Below are 18,408 nucleotides of genomic sequence, written 5' to 3' on the forward strand. Positions count from 1 at the left end.
GATCATAGGGTAAACGTAGGCATTAAGCGCCCAGAATCAGCTGCTCGAACGCATCCTCCACATTGCTCTCATCCAGCAAATTGAGATGCGCTATGTGGGGCATTGTGGCACTACGACTGAGGCCACCAGCGCCAGCAGAGACCGCTGCACCACCACCACCACCACGCATCAGACCGAGAGACAGACCCAGGCCAGCGGTGGACACATTACCGTTCGAGCTGGAATTGAGCGAGCTGAGCGATTTGCGAGCCGCTGACAGCTTTTCGCTTGTTTTCGTTCGATTGATGGCGGATTTGCGTTGCACGCTGCTTGATGCCGTCGTTGTGGTGCGCAGCTCCTCCAGCTGCGGCGACTTCTGCCCGGAGAAGTAGGCCGCAACGGTTCGCTGCTTTTCGCCCAGCTGCTCCTTGTTGATGCCCGCCTCGTACAGCTTCGGCACGGAGAGCGAGTGCCCGGATTTGGTGCGTCGCAGCTCGCCGGGCGATGTGGGCAGCTGTTGCTGTGGCAGCGGCGGCAACTGTTGCTGCTGTTGCTGCTGTTGCTGCTGGCAGATCTGATGCCACGAATCACATTTGCTGAGCCGATTCAAGCGCGAGCCACCACCATTGAACTGCTGCTGCTGCTGCTGGAACTCCTCCTCCTGCGGACGCCGGCTGAGCGAACTGAACGCGCTCACATTGTTGAACACAATATTCCGGGGTATTTGATCCTCGGGCGTGGGCTCGGCGGCAGCCCCAACTCCTGCTGTCGGCTGCGGTGTCGCTGGCGTTTCCACAATCACTGGCTTGCTGGTTGTCATGTAGCCGGCGGTGCCGCTGCTGGTGGTGCTGATCTGGCTGATCTGGCTGACCTGGCTGATGTGGCTGATGTGGCTGGTGCTGCTGCTCATGCGCTTGTTCAGCTGCGGACTCTGATACGCGTTGGGCACATAGTGGTGCCGCTGTGGTGGCCCGAATTTCTTCAGCAGTGGTGCGTTCTCCTTGGGCAGCGACGACTTCACAATGTCCGGCGTATCCGCCGGCGCCGACGACTTGTACTCAAGCACATTGCCCATGCTCTTGCGTCGCAGCTCAAGCAACTGCTGCTGCTGCTGCTGTTGTTGGTGCTGCAGCTGTTGCTGTTCGCGCAGCAACTGTTGCTGGTGTGTGGTGCTGCTCTGATAGGTGGACTCGCTTATCGTATGACTGCGCACACTCAAACGTGGACGAGCCTGTGGCTGTGGTTGAGGCTGTTGCTGCTGCTGCTGTTGCTGCTGTTGCTGCTGCTGTTGCTGCTGCGGTTGCTGCTGCTGTTGCTGCTGCTGTGGCTGCGGCTTGGGCGCCAACTGTGGCTTGGTGCTGCGATCGACGGGCGGCGGTGGAGTTGGTGGTGCATGCATGGGATTCGCCGTCCAGCTGGTGAGCGGCGAGGTGAGCGATATATTGCTGCTGGCCGTCGAGTGCTCGGAGGTGCGCCTGGAACGTCTTAAGCTCACGCTCGACTCCTGCTCATCGGCGGAGTCCTCCAGCGGATAGGTGACCACATAGCTCGTCTGCGTCTCGCCCATGTAGTTGGACTGCGGCGCCGGTGGTGCTGCCGGTGGTGCGGCCTTGACGAACTGCGGCTGGCGGTTCGCCTCGTAGCTGCTGAGCTGTGGAAACAGTGGCTCGACCAGCGGTGCCTGGTAGAGGCGTCCGTCCGGCGACAGGCAGCCCGATGGCTTGCTAGGCGAACTGGGCGCGCTCAGCGGTTGCACCGGCAGCGGTGCACGTGTGCTGCTTGGCTTAAGCGGACTCGCACTCTGACCCGGATTCAGATTCGGATTCTGACCCGGCCCACCGCCCAGCTGCTTCATGGTGTAGAGCAGAGACTTGGCCGCACGCGAGTTCCGGCCGTAGACCTCGTCGTCGCTGACGTGGGCGGTGCGGCGTCCGGCCACTGTGACGGCCGTCTGGCTGCGTGGCTTGCGCATCACCTTGATCTCGGCGCGATACTCGTGCATATTGTGATCCGAGTCCAGGTCGAGGTCGTCGTCGGTGTTGTCCGTCATGGCGGGCGCCGTCAGGCAGCTGGTGGGGCTGTCCACGGGGCTGGCATAGTCGAAGCGCGCGGGCAAGTAGGTGGGATTCGCATTGGTCAGCACGAGCGGTGCAGCCAGCGGATTCGTCAGCGGCTCCATCGCGCTGCTCAGGCACGGCTGGCTGCGATAATTGGCCAGATTCGTGGCGGTGCGCCGCACGGGCGCATAGTCCGCATACGTGAACGAGATGTTTGTGGGCGGAGGCGGTGCTGGTGCAGCAGCAGCAGCAGCAGCAGCAGCAGCAGCAGCAGCAACATGATTTCTATTCGCATACAGCTCCAGCTCCGGCTGCATGGCATTGGGCAGCGAGGGTCGCTTCTTGAATTCACTCAGCGTCGCTGGCGGCGCCTTCGAACGCAGCGAATTGTGACGCTGCACAAAGACGGTGCTCGGTGGTTGCTGCTGCTGCTGCTGTTCGAGTTGATCGCGCAGCGAACGCTCCTCGAAGTGGTGCGCCTTGCGCTTGAAGTCGCTGTTGTCCACGCGCGGCTTGGCCAGCCAGGGCAGTCCGATGGGCGAGGTGGAGGCGGGCGAGGGCGTGTTGCTGTAGCTAGGGCGCGGCTGCAAGTGCTGCTGCGAGCTCTTGCTGCCAGCAACTGCTGCCGCCGGCTGCCAGCTGTTCGGCTTCTGCGCTATGGGCTTGTAGATGTTCCCAGCTGGCGGCTGGCCCTGCTCGATGGGCCTAAAGACGGACTGCGGCGCGTGTATGAACTGATTCAGGGGCGTCTCAGCAGCAGCAGCAGCAGCAGCAGCAATTGTTGCTGCTTGAGCCGCTGCCGCTGCTGATGCTGCCGCTGCTGCTTGCTGCTGCTGCTGTTCACGTTCTCGGTCGCGTTCACGCTCCCTTTGCTGCTGCATGCGCAGCTCCATTTCCTGCCGCCGCTGCCGCTCCAGCTGCTCCTGCTGCAGTCGCTGGCGCTCGAGTTGCTGCTGTCGCTCCAGCTGTTGCCGCTGCTGCTGCTGCTCGTAGTATTCACGCTCCATGCGCGCGCGCTGCTCGCGCTCGAAGCGCGCCTCCTGCTCCAGGCGCAGCTGCCGTTCCAGCTCTTGCCGACGCTGCCGCTCCAGCAGCAACTGTTGCTGCTGCTGTTGCTGCAGTTGCTGTTGCTGCAGCTGCTGCTGCTGTAGTTGCAGCTGCTGCTGCTGTTGCTGCTGCTGCTGCTGCTGCTGCAGCTGCTGATGGTGGTGATGATGGTGATTGGGCGGCTGTGGCGGCTTGCCCTTGGTGGCCGTTGCCGCCGCGCCCGTCTCGAATGTGTGCTTGATGTTGCCGAACTTGTGCGTCCAGTTGGACACGGATCGGGCGCCCGCCCAGCCGAGGCCGCCCTGGTGGCTCTGCTTGTTGATGAAGGCCAGGAACTTGTGATCGTTCTCGGTCTTTGGCTCGAACGGCGGCACCACGTGCTGCACGCGCCGCTTCACGCTCACCTGGACGGCGCGCTTCAGGCCCGGCTGGTGCTGCTGCTGCTGCTGCAGCTGTTGCTGCTCCAGCTCCGAGTCGCTGTCCCCGTCATAGTTCATCTTCAGCTTGGGTATATCGATGGTATTGGCGCGTTTCATCAGCTGTTTCTTGCTGCTGCCGTTGCTGCTGTTGGTGTTGCTGCTGAATCGTGGCTGGGCTGCCTCGGCAGCTGCATAGCTGGCAAAGCTAACGGCATAGTCGCCCGAGAGCGGACGACGATTGCCATTGCCATTCCCATTGGTGTTGCCCGGCCTCAGCAATTGCTGCTTGGGCACAAACTGATTGGGCCTGTAGAGCTGCGTGCTGGGCGCCCCGACGATCGCGCTCGAGCTGGCGTTGCGCTCCAGCGGCAACTGGCTGCTGGCGGGCAGCGGGCGCTGCTGCTCCAGCAGCAGCATGTCCTCCATGTAGCGGCGGGCGTCGGCCAGCTCCTCGCGACTGACGCCCACCGTGTGGCGATTGTTTCGCTGGCGTCGCTTGGCGAAGCGCTGCCTGCCCGCCGCCTGCTGCTGTTCCGCGTCCGGCTGCCCCGCCCCCTCCAGGTCGTCGGCGGCGCTGTGCGCATTGCTGGCGTCGCTCTTCGGCAGCTTCTCGGGCGCACTGAGGCCGCTTTGGAGGCGCGCGATGAGCGCGAGCAGCGCCTGCCGCTGGCTGCCGTCGACGGCCAGCTCCTGGCCCAGCTTTAGGCTGCACTCGAGCCGGCTGAGGGCATCGGTGACCTCGTCGAGCAGGCCGCGGTTCGCGTCGCTGCTGCTGCTGCGCTGCTGCAGCGTGTCGCGCAGACCCGCCGCCAACAGGCGCAAATCCTCGCCGCTCTCCGTGCCCGAATCCTCCTTGGGCGGCACACCCAGCCGCTTCATGCTGCCCGCCTGCTGCGGCTCCTCTTTCGTATCGTTCGCTTGTGTCGTGTCTTTGGTCTTTGATAACTTTTGGCTACTGCTACTAAGGCTATTCGTATTATTAATCGTTTTCCTATTGACGCTAACGCTATGACTAGTTCCTGTTGTTGTTTCTATAGCTGCTCCAGCTGCTGACTGTGACTGAGACTGTGACTGTGACTGTGACTGTGATTGTGGCTGTGACTGCGATTGTAACTGTTTCTGTTGCAGTGGCTCTGGCAGGGACTCACCCTGTGCCCCATCCACTTGCTCCTTGCTGAGCTCAACTTTGGCCAACTTTTGCTCAAGCTCCTTGGTTGGCTTTTCCTTTTCTTTCTCCTTCTGCTCCTCTTTCTGCTTCTCTTTCTCCTTCTCCTTGTCTTGCTTCTCCGACTTCTCTGGCTGTCGCTGCTCCTCCTCGTCGCTGCTGTCGTCAGTTACCTCTTCAATTATCTCCTCATATTCGCTGGCACTGCTCTCTTCCTCTGCTTCTTTGGCAGCGGAATTCTCACCGCCTGCCTTGACACTTTTTACCTCTACGAAGGTTCGCGCGCGCGGGTTCGACACGAATATTTGTATGAAAATCAAGAGTGTGTGCATGAGTGTGAAAGAGTTAGAGGCAGAGATAAAGAGATAAAGAGAGAGAGAGAGAGAGATATTTATGTATATATGTATTCATTAAAGAGTAAAAACACAACGAGTAACGGCAACGCTTGGGCTGGGACACAGTAAGCAAGGCGTTCGAAACTGGATAACAGAACTCGGTCACGTTCATCTGTTCAACTCGTTCGTCGACACAGCGAGTACGAGTTGTGAGAGTGAGTGAGAGAGAGAGAGAGAGAGAGAGAAATTGGAATTTTGGGAGCAGGTTTCAGGGCTTTAATTGGGCGCCTGGGCGAAGACAAGGCAACAAAACAACGAGAGAACAAGAAAAAAAAAAACAACAACGAGAAACAACGAGCAAAATGCGCTTGGACGAGTGACACGTGACAGCAAGAGTGAGCAACGAGTGAACGTTGTGACGAGTGAGCTTTCAGCGAGTCGAATGATAACGAGTAAGCTTTCGGCGAGTGAACGAGCTCAGCGGACAGCGACAGAGACAGAACGTTGAAAGCTGCAAATATAACGAGCAAATACTCTGCGAGTGAGCTCTGAAGGAGCTCGGTACGAAAATGTAACGAGTGAGCGTTAAACGCTTTCAAATGTAACGAGTGCAGATTGCAACGAATAATCTTGGATATATCGTGCGCTAGCATTGAACGAGCTCAAATGCAACGAGTGCAGATTGCAACGAGTAAACGTTGGAGAGTAGCGAGAACAATCGGATATAAATAGAAAGCTTGAATACAACGAGTACAAGCTCAAGTATAATGTGAATTGTTGTAATGAGCAACGAGTAAGCTTGGATATATCGAGTAATTTTTGCGACGAGAGAACGCTGCGAAATTTTTGCTATTCATAGCGAGTAAATGTTTGGCGTAAGCAATCAGCGAGTAGAAGTTACGAATAATCGCTAAGGAATAGCGAGTAAGCGCTCAGAGAGTCAACATGGAAAGTTCAGCGAGTTTAGGCTTGGCGACGACACTTGAGATTGGCGAGAAAACATTGAGAACGAGTTTAACGAGAGCTCAACAAATCGAAACAAAGAACGAGTGTTGAGAGAGAGAGAAAGAGAGAGGTAGAGTAAAACGAGTAAAACGGGAAACGATAACAAGAACGAGAACATTTTAAGAACTGAATTGATGAGGAGTAGACATAAGACTGATGAAGAGAATGATGCAAATGTGACTGATGAATGAGGCATGATGAAAGATGACGAAACGAATTCATTGGCAATACCTGAACTGTTTTCAACGGAATTACTTTAGGCTAGCTACGAGTATGCGCTGTTTTGCATATCTACAAGATACAAATACAGAATCGCAATCAGAATGCTAGATAGACCAGAGAGAGAGAGAGGGAGTTAAAGAGTGTGTGTGAGAGAGAGATAGCGAGAGTGAGAGAAACCGCTTAACAAATAATTGAATATTTTTATTGATTGTTTTTCTTTTCTTTTTGCCAAAAACTTCGGTGGGTTAGTGCTTGGCATTTGCTGTGGTTAGAGGTGAGAGAGCTAGAGAGAGTGAGAGAGAGAGGGGGAGCGTCTTGTGGACTCACCTTCGCGTTCCGCCATAAGTTCGCGTAAACGTGCACGGATCTTGCGACGCTCCTCGTACGTGGACGCCTGCTCCAGCTGCAAGCAGGAAACGGCAAATCAGAGTTAAAGTTAGGGGCGGGGAGGCGTGGCTTACCAATTGCCTAAGTAATTGCTCGTCCCAAATTGCCTCGATGTCACAAGTTGTGCGTGTAACTGGTGCTGAGGACGTTGTTGTTGTCTTTCGTGTGTTGCTGCTGCTGCTGCTGATGTTGTTGTTGTTGTTGTTGCTGCTGCTGCTGCTGCGCTGTTGCTGCGTTGTTTTCACCTGAAATGAGCAAAGGCAATTGATTTGCTGCTTTAACTTTTCGCTGTTTTTTCTTTTGGTTTTTTGGTTTTTTTTTTTTTTTTTTTTTTTTTTGTTTTTCAACCGGAAAATTTGGTTCGCTGACGCCCACAGACGACGGCGAGAAAAGCGAAACGCCAGCTGTTTATTTGGCTAAATAAAGGCGATGAGCACATACGCCGGCAACGCCAGCCAAATTTATTTAGCAGAAAGAAAAAAAAAACCAGAACAAGTTTTACCCACTGATCGACCCTGATCGAACCGTATGATAAGAGGCAGACAGACAGAAAGACAGAGAAAGAGAGAGAGGTGCAGAAAGAGACAAAGAGAGGAGCGACGCGCACGCAGAGAGATCGAGCAGCGAAATCGTCGTCCTTAGCCATGGCTTCATGATTTGCTTCCGTCTGATTGCTGCTAGCCAACGCCAACAACAATGTATGCTTGCAGCATACCTGGCGTATGCGTAATGCGCACACAACCACAGGCAAATATTGGGCATACGCCGCATGGCCATGCGAAAGAAGGAAATTGTAATGAAATGAACTGGCGAGATCAGAAAGAAAGTGAACAAAGAAATCCATGGATTGGCCAGGTAACTAAGGTGAGGCTATAACCGTAAATGGATAGGGTTAGTTAGGATCGTACACAGTGAGGAGACACTATGAAGTGCGAGTAGTGTTATATAATTATTATCAATTGCATTTGCATTCGATCAGTTCGAGCTGAATTACTACAAAACTAAAGGCAACTAAATGTGCAGGACAGTGCTCTTCAAACTGTCCTGCCAAACTATAGTTTCAAATCATATTCAAATATGCCTTTAGAGAGAGCCATAAGTGGGCGTGGCTTTGTTTAATGATAATGTGTACAAGTCAATGACTCTCTCATGGGACTAAACGGACATACGTAATACCCTAGAGTTCAACTCTACTTAAATATCTATGCATCAATGCTTCTCAAACTGTAGAAACCAAGTAAAATCAGCTGCGTAATGAAAATTTACAATAGGCAGGTATGACGTATATAATACCCTATACAATAGTACACCCAACAGTTGTAAAAAGTGCGAGCCAGCACTGCTCAAACTGTAAAACTGACAAGTGTCTTTCAAACTGTAGCTAAAGCTTTACATGCAGCTGAGCAATCTTTGGGAGCGGAGCTGGGCAGAGAGAGAGAGAGAGAGAGAGAGAGAGAGACAGACTAACTATAACAATCAACTACATCTGTATCACATACACATATGCATACACTCACACACAAACACGCACTCATAATACCCTGTAAAAAACGCACCAATTAGCTAAGTATGTTCTATTCAAACTGTAAGCAACTGCAATGCCTTTCAAACTGTTGGAAATTCTTGTTTGATGAAAGGCAGTGGGCGTGGCTCCACTTGACTCCCCTTCAGCTTGCCAAAACTTTCCACACATCAAAAGATCAGATCACAAAAAGAATTTTGAAAAGCCTCAATTCGACTTTTGACAAAACCCTAAACTATGCAAATAGAGCATATTATATATATGTAGCTGCGAGTCTATGAGCCAAAATAACAAAAAATAGCGACGTTCACTTTAGACCAAATTCACAGCTCAAATTTGGAGCAGCTATCAAAACGCTTTGCCGCTTGAACTGGGTCGCGTTAAAAGAAAGTTCGCACTTTGTTGCGCTTCTTATTCTTGTGCCTCTTCTTCTTGCTCTTCGTCTTGTGCTTTAACAAAGAACCTTTACTCACTTTTGTACAGAATTCGTTTAGCTCTTGCCAGCGCTTGGCCAAAAGATAACAAAAATTTAAAAAAAAAAACAACAAAAATTAAGTTAAAGTATTTTTTTATTTATTTATGTTAATTTCAAAGACATTCGCAAAGCATTCTGAGCGAAGCCATCAAAATTTCGAATACGATTCTTATGCTAATTGGAAGAGCAGATTTCATTTCTTTTTAGATCATTTAGAACATGTAGGGCACAGAGACAAAAGAGCGAGCGGGTTAGTCGAGGCAGGGGCAGGGGCAGGGGCAAAGGCAGGAAGTATGGGCAAATAAATTTTACATTTTATATTCATTTCCATTTGCGTGAGCACATTAGTATAATAAAAAGGGAAATTTCATTAAGTATACGCAGCGTTTGACCGCAATTGACTTGCATGCAAAAAAAAAAAAAAAGCACAGATATTAAGAGAGAAACAAAAAATCATAAATTGAATTCCTTTTGTGTTGTGTTTTTGCTTTTTGTTCTTTTCAATTTCAACAACAACAACAAACTTGGACAGCTGTGCGCGTCTCATGCGCCCTGCGGCCACGCCCACGCGCATGAGTCTAGGCACTACGATACCTAAATGCCCATTGAAAATCGTATAAGCCCAGCGGGTATATTGATATTGATGGGAAGTTCATGCATGCAGGCAGATAAGCTTGGCTCCTGCTTTTCTACTCAGGTCTGGATTCGATCAAGAAATCTCTATATGCATAGTCAACTAAGTCTATAAAGCTGCGTTCTTTAGATAGATCTTAATACATATGTGTTGTCATATCGATAAATATCATATAAATATTAATTGTCTTATACAGTAAAACATCCAAAACTTGTATCGATAGCTCATCTATCGACTTTACTTGCTCTTCCTGTTAATCGAATTAAATGAATCGATATCTATGACACATTTATCGACTATCAATCAAAAATTACTCGATAACACATACCATATATCATATTTATAAGCTATAGAGAAAGATTATTCAGCCAAAAACTTTCGATAAATCCCAATTTCGCCTTTACAGCGTATCTTCTAGTCCATCATTTAGAATCGGGCACACGTTTGATGCTTTGCTCGCTTGTTTATAACAAATTTGACCAAATTTGGCCAGCACAATTATTCAAAAATAACAACACGAGCAACAGGCAACAACAACAACAATTTCGAATATATTTTCAGAAATTTTCAGTAAAAAAAAAATTTTTTTCCGAGAGTTGAAAATTGGGAAAATTCGTCGAGAGCGACGCCGACCAAAAAAGCAGAAACACGCGTTGCTATTTTTAGCTAGAAATTAATTTAGGCAATACACACAATCAACGCGAGAGAGCGAGAGAGGGAGAGCGAAAAAGAGAGAGAGCTAGAGAGGAAGATAGAGAGAGAGAGAGAGAGAGAGAGAGAGCTTTTCATATTTTCGATTATACGCATTAACAAAAACGTTTTACTTAACTAAATATATAAATATACATATAATTGTATATTTATATACATACATATCTTGGGGATATGCGCCAGCAAAAGGGTATTATAATTGGGTCAAATCAGATCTAACGGCATTTGGGGCTGAAATGCAATAAAAAACCCAAATTGTATGAAATACACGCGAGTCTATATACAAAATTTGGAAGATCTACAGATGAACGAGATCAAAATATAAAACTAATATACTGAATATACGTATATTTGCCACGCCTACTTCTGCCTGTCAGATCGGAACAAAAACATTTCCCATCTTCATTTGACAGCACTTTCGTTTCTATTAAATACAAATTTTTGTTTTGTTTTTCTTTTCGACTTAACAAAAGGCAAACAAACAATAAATATTTAAATTTAAAATATTTAAATATATTATAATAAAATATATATATAATGCTCATATATATTTATCACTTAAAGAACATACATATATTTTCTATATTTAATTTAACAAATTTTCATTAAGTTTTTCAATTTAATTTTAGGTTTGTTTCCTTCTTGTTTCATTTTTTTTTTTTAATAATAATTTGCAATTTATTTTGGCCGCTGTGACGTGGCTTTGATCATTGTTGTTGTTGTTGTTGTTGTTGTTGTTGTTGGCAACAGGCTTGCCAAGTTATTTGCGCAATTCCGCCAAAGCGTAACAAACCCCACAACAAATTGCTGCTAGCAGCAGCAACATGCAGCAGCAACAGCAACAGCAACAATCAACATTAAGATGGGGCGGGGGCCAGTGGACGGGGCGTGGCATTTGATCGCATGCAGCGAAGCATGAAAATCAAAATGGAAATTGCAGTCCGAAAGGCACAAAACAATTAAAAAAAGAGTGAACAGAAAAAAGTGGAGAAAAAGAGTTGTTGTTGTTGTTGTTGTTGTTGTTGTTGTTGTTGCTGCTGTTGTTGTTGTTGTTGTTGCTGTTGCTGTTGCTGCTGTGCAACTGAGCAAAGCGAATGCAGTTGCCATTGTTGTTGATGATGATGTCGTTGTTGTTGTTGTTGTTGTTGTCATTGTCATTGTTGTTGTTGTTAGTTTTGTTCGGCTAGCTCAACAAATTGGGCAACTATTTGCATTGGCTTTGACACTGTCGCCAGCAGCAACAACAGCAACAATAACAGCATTGATAACAGCAACAACAACTACATACATACATACATATGTACATATATGATTAATGCTTCTCAAAGTGTCGAGTAAACAACAAATAGCAACAACAATTGAAATTGCTGTTAAATTTAGCCAAAAGGTGAGAGCAACCAAATTGGGAAGGCCAAAGGCGATTTCTTTTCCCATTCAATTTCAATTTCAATCGAAATTTGAGAGAGATTTAACAGTTTGACATGTTGAACTAAGCGAATAATGGAAGAATAGAAGAAGCCTTCAATATGATTGATAAGAGAATACACTAGATCAATATCAGATATAGATATAGATATAGATATAGATATAGATATAGATATAGATATAGATATAGATATAGATATAGATATAGATATAGATATAGATATAGATATAGATATAGATATAGATATAGATATAGATATAGATATAGATATAGATATAGATATAGATATAGATATAGATATAGATATAGATATAGATATAGATATAGATATAGATATAGATATAGATATAGATATAGATATAGATATAGATATAGATATAGATATAGATATAGATATAGATATAGATATAGATCCCTTTATAGGTATGGATCTTAAGAGAATACACTAGATCAATATCAGATATAGATATAGATATAGATATAGATATAGATATAGATATAGATATAGATATAGATCCCTTTATAAGTATGGATAAAATCTTTAGAATCGATATAGATATAGGACCGGTCACCTTATAAGTATGGATAGACCAAAGAAGACAACTACATTTGCGGTTGCTGCTTAGTAGGATATATTATATATACATATGTGTATATATAGAGCTCCGTCTCTTTCTTTCTCCCTCTCTCTGTATCTCGGAGGGTTACGCGTTTCTTGACATATTGCTAATACCTTCTGCAAGTGTATAACAAATTGAACTTGCCTTGGGCAGATACAGACTCACACTCACACTCGCACACACACGCCCACCCGAAAGCCTTCAATTTTCCAATTTTCCATGGAAAATGTAGAAGCCGAACACAAAAAAAAACTAAAATACAATGAGAAGTGAATTTGGCGTTTGGTGCATATTTTTAGATACATGGTCCAAAAAGCGAGGAAACAACATTTTGTTGCTGTTTCTGTGTTTTCTTTGACATGCAAAATGCGAAGAGCGCAAAGACAAAGACAAAGATGAACAGCCACACCGATTATGAAATGGCAGAGTGTAAGAAAAACTGAAGTAAGGAAAAGCAACAGATTTGCCACGCTTGGGAAAAAAAAGGCCTGCTGCCGTTGCGGCGGCCGCTGCTGCTGCTAACTAAACAGTTAAGCGGGAAAAACCGGCTTCCCACAGTCAAAGTCAAAGTCAAAGCCCAGAGCCAGAGTCTGAAAGCCCAAAGCCAAAGTCATAGACGAACCACTTGCTCACCATTACCTCGACTACAACTACTGCTTCTTCTGCCTCTTCGCCTATTTCGCCTTCTCCCTCTACATGCTTCTCTTTATACTTTTTACTAGAAATTGTGGGGAAATGGGGCTGGAGGAAGCCAGCGACGACAGCGAAACAGTAGCTGCCGCTGCCGCTGCCGCTGCCTCTGCCGCTGCCGCTGCTGCTGCAAAAAAATATATTATTATAAACATGTTGCGCTCGAATGACTCGCACAAGCAATTAAAGGAGAACCGGTTCGGAACCGAACCATGAACCAAAACGGCGCAACAACAACAAAACATCAAACAAAAACAAATTGCATTTAACATTTCCCAATAAAAACAGAGAGAAAACGTTAGATGGGAAAGGGGTTTATCTATCAGTGGAGAGATATGTATTTGTGTCTCTCAAAGATTGAGATACATTGTATCTGTATCTATAAGAGTAACAGATACAATATCTAAGATATCCACTTGTTGCAATTTTAGGTTAAGATACTTCTTTAGTGTGTATAAAACATTGAGATACATTGTACTTGCATCTCGAGAAGAGTGCGAGAGCCATTATCTAACAGCAATTTACTGCATTGAGCTGTCGAGATACTTTGTAGAGAATTATAGCTATGAGATACTTTTGGAATAATCTGCAAGTGTTTGTATCTATTGCAGATTGAGATACATTATGTCTGTATCTGGAAAGGATTTTGAGATACATTACATTCAACTTCATTGCCTTCAGATACTTTTGTATCTCAAAGTGTGCAAGATACATTATTCAATGTCTACCTCTATAGCTATTAGATTGAGATACTTTTGTATCTAAAGCAGTTATGAGTTGCTGCTCCAATCTATCTATCTAAATGAAAGATGCATCGTGATAAACTGCTTGAGATACTTTGATGCACACCATTTAGATACATGTATCTAACATGCGTAATACAAAGAAATTTACAAATCTGAAGCACCTTGAGCAACTTTTTGATTTGCTTTCTGGCTAGCTGCCACAGATACTTGGTTAAGCAGATTGAGATACTTTGTAGCCAGCTTGTGGGTGTTTGTAACTATGACACATGGATACATTGTATGCGGCATTTATATAAAGCAGACCGCGATACAATGTTCGCTGGTATCTTAATTAATCTACAAGCACTTTCAGCTAACTTGTAGTAAATCAGATTGAGATACTTTTCGGTTTGGTCGTCTAGATGTTGCCTGCAGACTGCGAAACACAGCAGAGTTCAGCTCAGTCAGATTCTTGCTACCTTTAGATACGTTTACGCACAGCAGATACAAGTAACTCTGTAATGCTTAACCAGATTCCATTAGATTACTGCCGTTGCAGATACTTTGGAAGAGCTTGTTGCCATGATATATTCAAGATAGTTTTTGGTATGTACATACTTTATAGCACAGTAGATGCTAGATGGATTAGCACTACTTGCGCATACTTTGTATCTTTTTGATGTTTAGTTGTAAGCAAACTTGCAGATCCGCAGCTTATGTCCTGCACTTAGATACTTTGCGGCTATGTCAGGCATTTAGTAGTGTGACGCGTGCTACACTCTACATATAAAGCATGGATGGTATTTGGTGCACAAGTTGAACAGAAAATAAAAAAGAGGCCACTGCGGCACGCACGGTGCAATGTGCACAGTCCATTTGCAGCCGTATCTATGTATCAGCCTGTGGCTGTGTGTATCTTTAGCTCTATCTCGAATCTCTATAGCTGTAGCTGTATCTGTATCTTTGACTGTATCTGTATCTGTATCTGGCCACTGGGCGCTCCAACAAAAGAGACAGCGTTCCGTCCGTATAAATAGTGCCATCGTTGCGCTATTTTTGTTGAAATATTCCGTACGCTTGCGCTCTCATTCATGCAGCTTCAGCCCCTGCCCCCCACCCACCGTCCTGCTTGCGTCCCACAGCTCCACCTGCTTGTGCTTTGAAATTTATTTATTTATTTCTATTTTCATTTAGTTTGTCTTGTTTTATTCTGTGTTTATTCTTTTTATTTTTATTTTTTTATTTTGTCACTTTGTCAGGCTGGGCAAATGCTTGGCTTTTCTAGCCTTTCTAGCTATATCTTTAGCTGTCTCTTATATATATATACACTATATACATGTCCATGTATGTGTGTGTGTTTATTAATATAGACAACGCTTGTCGTTCACATTTTGCTTTTCAGGTGCATTTTGAGGTGTCGTGACAGCAAATTCTTGCCACAAATTATGCGCACCAAAAATAATTGAAAAGAAAAATATTGAAAAAATAATTTAAAAAAAGCAAGTAGGAGCACTGCAGTCGGGCGTTACCGACTGCCGAATACTCATTCACGGCTTATGCACTGTCAGATAGTTTCACCGGTTTGACACGCCCCCCCATGGATTTAGATATATGTATATCAAAAATATTATATTGATTTTAGGCTGTCAACCCGAGTGCATATTCAAAATCTGCCGTTTCTAGTATAAATAGTAGAAAACACTATATATGCTGAGCCAAGTTTCTACGAGCCGTAGAAATGACATTCGATAAATTCTTAGAAGATATCTAGGTAACTTAACTGCTAGAATGATATCGAGCCTTTTATTTTCAATGGGCTCAGGCTTAAAAATTACAGGGTATTTTTTAGTTTTCTATCTATTTTTCTTCATCAAAGTCCATTCATTTTCTATCATTAAATTAAATACTCTTTTTTCTATATTTCCAAGCATTTTATCAATATTTCTCTATACATTTTCCATATTTTTTTCAATTTATTTATTCTTTTATTTTTTCGTACTTTTCCTAAATCTTAAATTGCGTTTAAATGTTTTATTTTTCAATAAATATTTATGATTTTTTTTTTTAATATTTTTACAAATTTGATTTTCTCATTTATTTTATTTATTTATTTTTTTTTAATTTTTCTTCGTACTATTTTCAAATTAGATTTTCTCATCTTTTTCAATTTTTGTTCTATTTTTCTTTAATTCTTTTTTCTAATTTTCTTCAACAGCTGCCAATTCCAATGAATTTAGCCAGGCTAAAGACAAGACATACTCTATCTCCCTCTGTCTCCCGCTGTTCCCGCGTCATGTTCTGCTTCATTCTCTTGCCCCATACCCTTTCACACTTACGCGCTGTTTGCTGTCGCTGCCACTGCCGCCGCTGCTGCTGCTGCTGCTGCTGCTGCTGCCGTTGCTGCTGCTGCTGCTTCTTCTTCTTCTTTTAGCCGCTTTGACCAAAGTTGGTTAAACACTCGCGTTTCGACTGCAACCGTTCACCGCATTACAACAACAACGACAATAGTAATAATAATAGTAGTCGTAATAAAAACAACAACAACGTTTGTGAAAAAAAAAATAAAACGGAAAAAAAACTCAACTGCACACAAGAAGAACAACAACAACGAGTTGCTGAGCAAGAGGAAGAGCTAGTTGCAGAAGATTCATAAATAACAACAACAACAACAACAAAAACTTGTCTTTTGTTGCCTTCTTTGGTTGCTTCTCTGCTTCTCTTGTTTTATTTTTGTATTATTTATTTATTTTTATTTAGTAAATTGATTTGCTTGCATTGAGTTTTAGATTTTATAAAAATTTTGTTTGCACTTTGAGAATTTGGTGAGTTCTCTAGCCTCTCTCTCTCCTCACGCCTCGTCGGTGTGTCTCGGTCTCGTCTCGTCTCGTCGTGGTTTGTTTTTGTTTTTATGATCGGGAACACAAGTCGCACAAGTGATCGATGCCGCCTCTGAGTTTGTACTGAAATGGCCAACAGACGATGACGATGGCAGCTGTTGACGGCGACGTTGGCAGCGACGCTGGCAGCGTTGATGGCAATGGCCAAAGCGACGGCTGATTCCCGTTCCTGGCCAGAAGCGCGCATCACATCACGCACGCGGCACACGGCACTAAAAGAGAGCGGCGGCAGCAGCACACACACACACACACACACATACCCAAAGAGAGAGAGAGCGCGGCAAAAAGAGAGGGCAACAGAGCGTGAGAGCGCGCGCGCGCATAGCGGTGAGCGCAAAAGCTAACGGCGAATGAGCGAATGAGCGAAGAGGAGCAGGAGGAAGAGCGAGAGCGAGCGCGCATAGACAATGGCTGATCGCACACGTGGGCCGTGGGTCGTGGGCCGTGGGCCATGGGCCATGGGCCTGCACATTTGATGTTTATTTTGTTCTCTTATTTCTTTTTTGATTTTATTTTCTGCTTTTTGTGGCTGTCCATCAAAAAGGGCTCAACTGAGCTTCGGGCATACCCTGTGATTAATTAGCAAATTATGTTGGGCAGTCGCATAAGTGAGAGGACAATGAACTCTGGATGGTATATGGAAATTATTTGCCTATTGGAAATGCCATTTGAAATAATGATCAACTCAACTTTCCATTAGAGGCTAATCAACTGAGTTAGGCTCAACAACTCTATAAAAGCGTATTCTGGTCAAGGCTGTACATAATACAGGGTATTCAATATTCTGTAAGGCATTTTGCATAGGGTATTTTGTTGTTAATTACATGAGTAGTACAGGGAACTTAATAGTTGAGACAGCAGTACATAGTTACTTGAAGCTAGTTTTTAGTATAGGGTATATTCTAGTCTAGACTATCAGCAATACAAGATATTTAATAGTCTAGAATAGCAACCACTTTGCTTCTTGTCCTCATTTTCAATTAGAACTAAGCACAAAGTCAGTTTTATAGTAAGCACATGTTTAACAGGGTATTTAGTAGTCATGACTCATGACCATAAGCAATATAGAATGCCTTATAGTTGAAACTAAATTTCATTCTAATTTGTTGCTACGATACAAAACATGTCTTATGTGTATTTTTTAATAATTTGTATACAGGGTATTTTGTAGTCAGGAATATAAATAATATAGACATTTTCATAGACGAGACTAGACGAGCAGCTCTTTAACTTCACCCTTGAGGCTACGCAGCAAAGCAACTTTGATAAGTTTCATTACAGGGTATCGCGTAGTCTAGACATTGCTCCCATTGAGAGGGTTGATCACTTACCGCTTGGCTGCTGCTGCTGCTGTTGCTGTTGCTGCTGATGTTGCCCCTCGACAGCTGCTGCTGTCGCTGACCCGCCGGCAACATGGACTCGACGCCCTGCATGATGACGCTGGCGCCAAGGAATTTGTTGAGCAGAGCACGTGCCTCGCGATCCTCGGCGCTGTCGCCGGGCTCCACCACTGCGCGAAGAAGAAGAAACAGACGTTGATCAGACAGTCGACCACTAGGCAAGCCAACTGCTGGAGCACTCACCATTGTCGGCATTGCGCATGCGCTCGAGGACATCGTCGACGCTGCTCACAGCTCGCTCCTCGCCGCTGGTATTGAGGAAGGAGCGGGTGCTGGAGCTGGTGCGCGTGGTGCTGCTGGTCTGGTGCTGACGCATCTGCGGTGCCTCCAGCTCGATGACGCTGCAGACATCGTTCGATTCGCTGTCCTCCGTCTCCTCGTCGGCCAGCATCGATTCCTTGTGTATGAACCGTTCGCTCAGCTCCTTGATCGAGCCACGTCGCTTGCCCGACGGCGGCTCAATGGCTGCGGGCATGCCCTGCACATCGATGAGCTTCACCTCGCGCTCCAGCTTCGTCGTCTGTCCATCCGGCTGGGCGGTGTCCAGCTGCTGCTGCAGCGTTACCAACTCATCCGGGTTGCTCGAGTAGATGAGCTCCTTGCGTTCATGACGTGGCGGCGACTTGTCGTCCGAATAGAACTGCTCCTCGATGACATAGCCTGTGACTTCTGCGGAACAAGAGCGACTTAGC

At 45.7% G+C, this 18,408-nt stretch overlaps 1 protein-coding gene across 13 annotated transcripts in view; it reads right to left on the bottom strand.

The window, feature by feature from the left end:
* Positions 1-18,408, bottom strand: part of LOC6585480 (serine/arginine repetitive matrix protein 2) — a 48,025-nt gene that overhangs the window by 4,422 nt on the left and 25,195 nt on the right. For 9 of the 13 annotated variants that reach the window (XM_044008851.1, XM_015160918.3, XM_044008846.1 and 6 more), the window contains 5 exons: positions 17,900-18,385; positions 17,648-17,826; positions 6,691-6,861; positions 6,557-6,632; positions 4,651-4,935 (listed from right to left, as the gene is read on the bottom strand). In XM_044008851.1, the coding sequence (XP_043864786.1) occupies positions 4,651-4,935; positions 6,557-6,632; positions 6,691-6,861; positions 17,648-17,826; positions 17,900-18,385 (1,197 nt within the window). The other 4 variants (XM_044008859.1, XM_044008861.1, XM_044008849.1 and 1 more) reach the window with 4 other exon arrangements.

Source organism: Drosophila mojavensis, unplaced genomic scaffold, assembly GCF_018153725.1.
Source record: "Drosophila mojavensis isolate 15081-1352.22 unplaced genomic scaffold, ASM1815372v1 contig_136, whole genome shotgun sequence".
NCBI lineage: Eukaryota > Metazoa > Arthropoda > Insecta > Diptera > Drosophilidae > Drosophila > Drosophila mojavensis.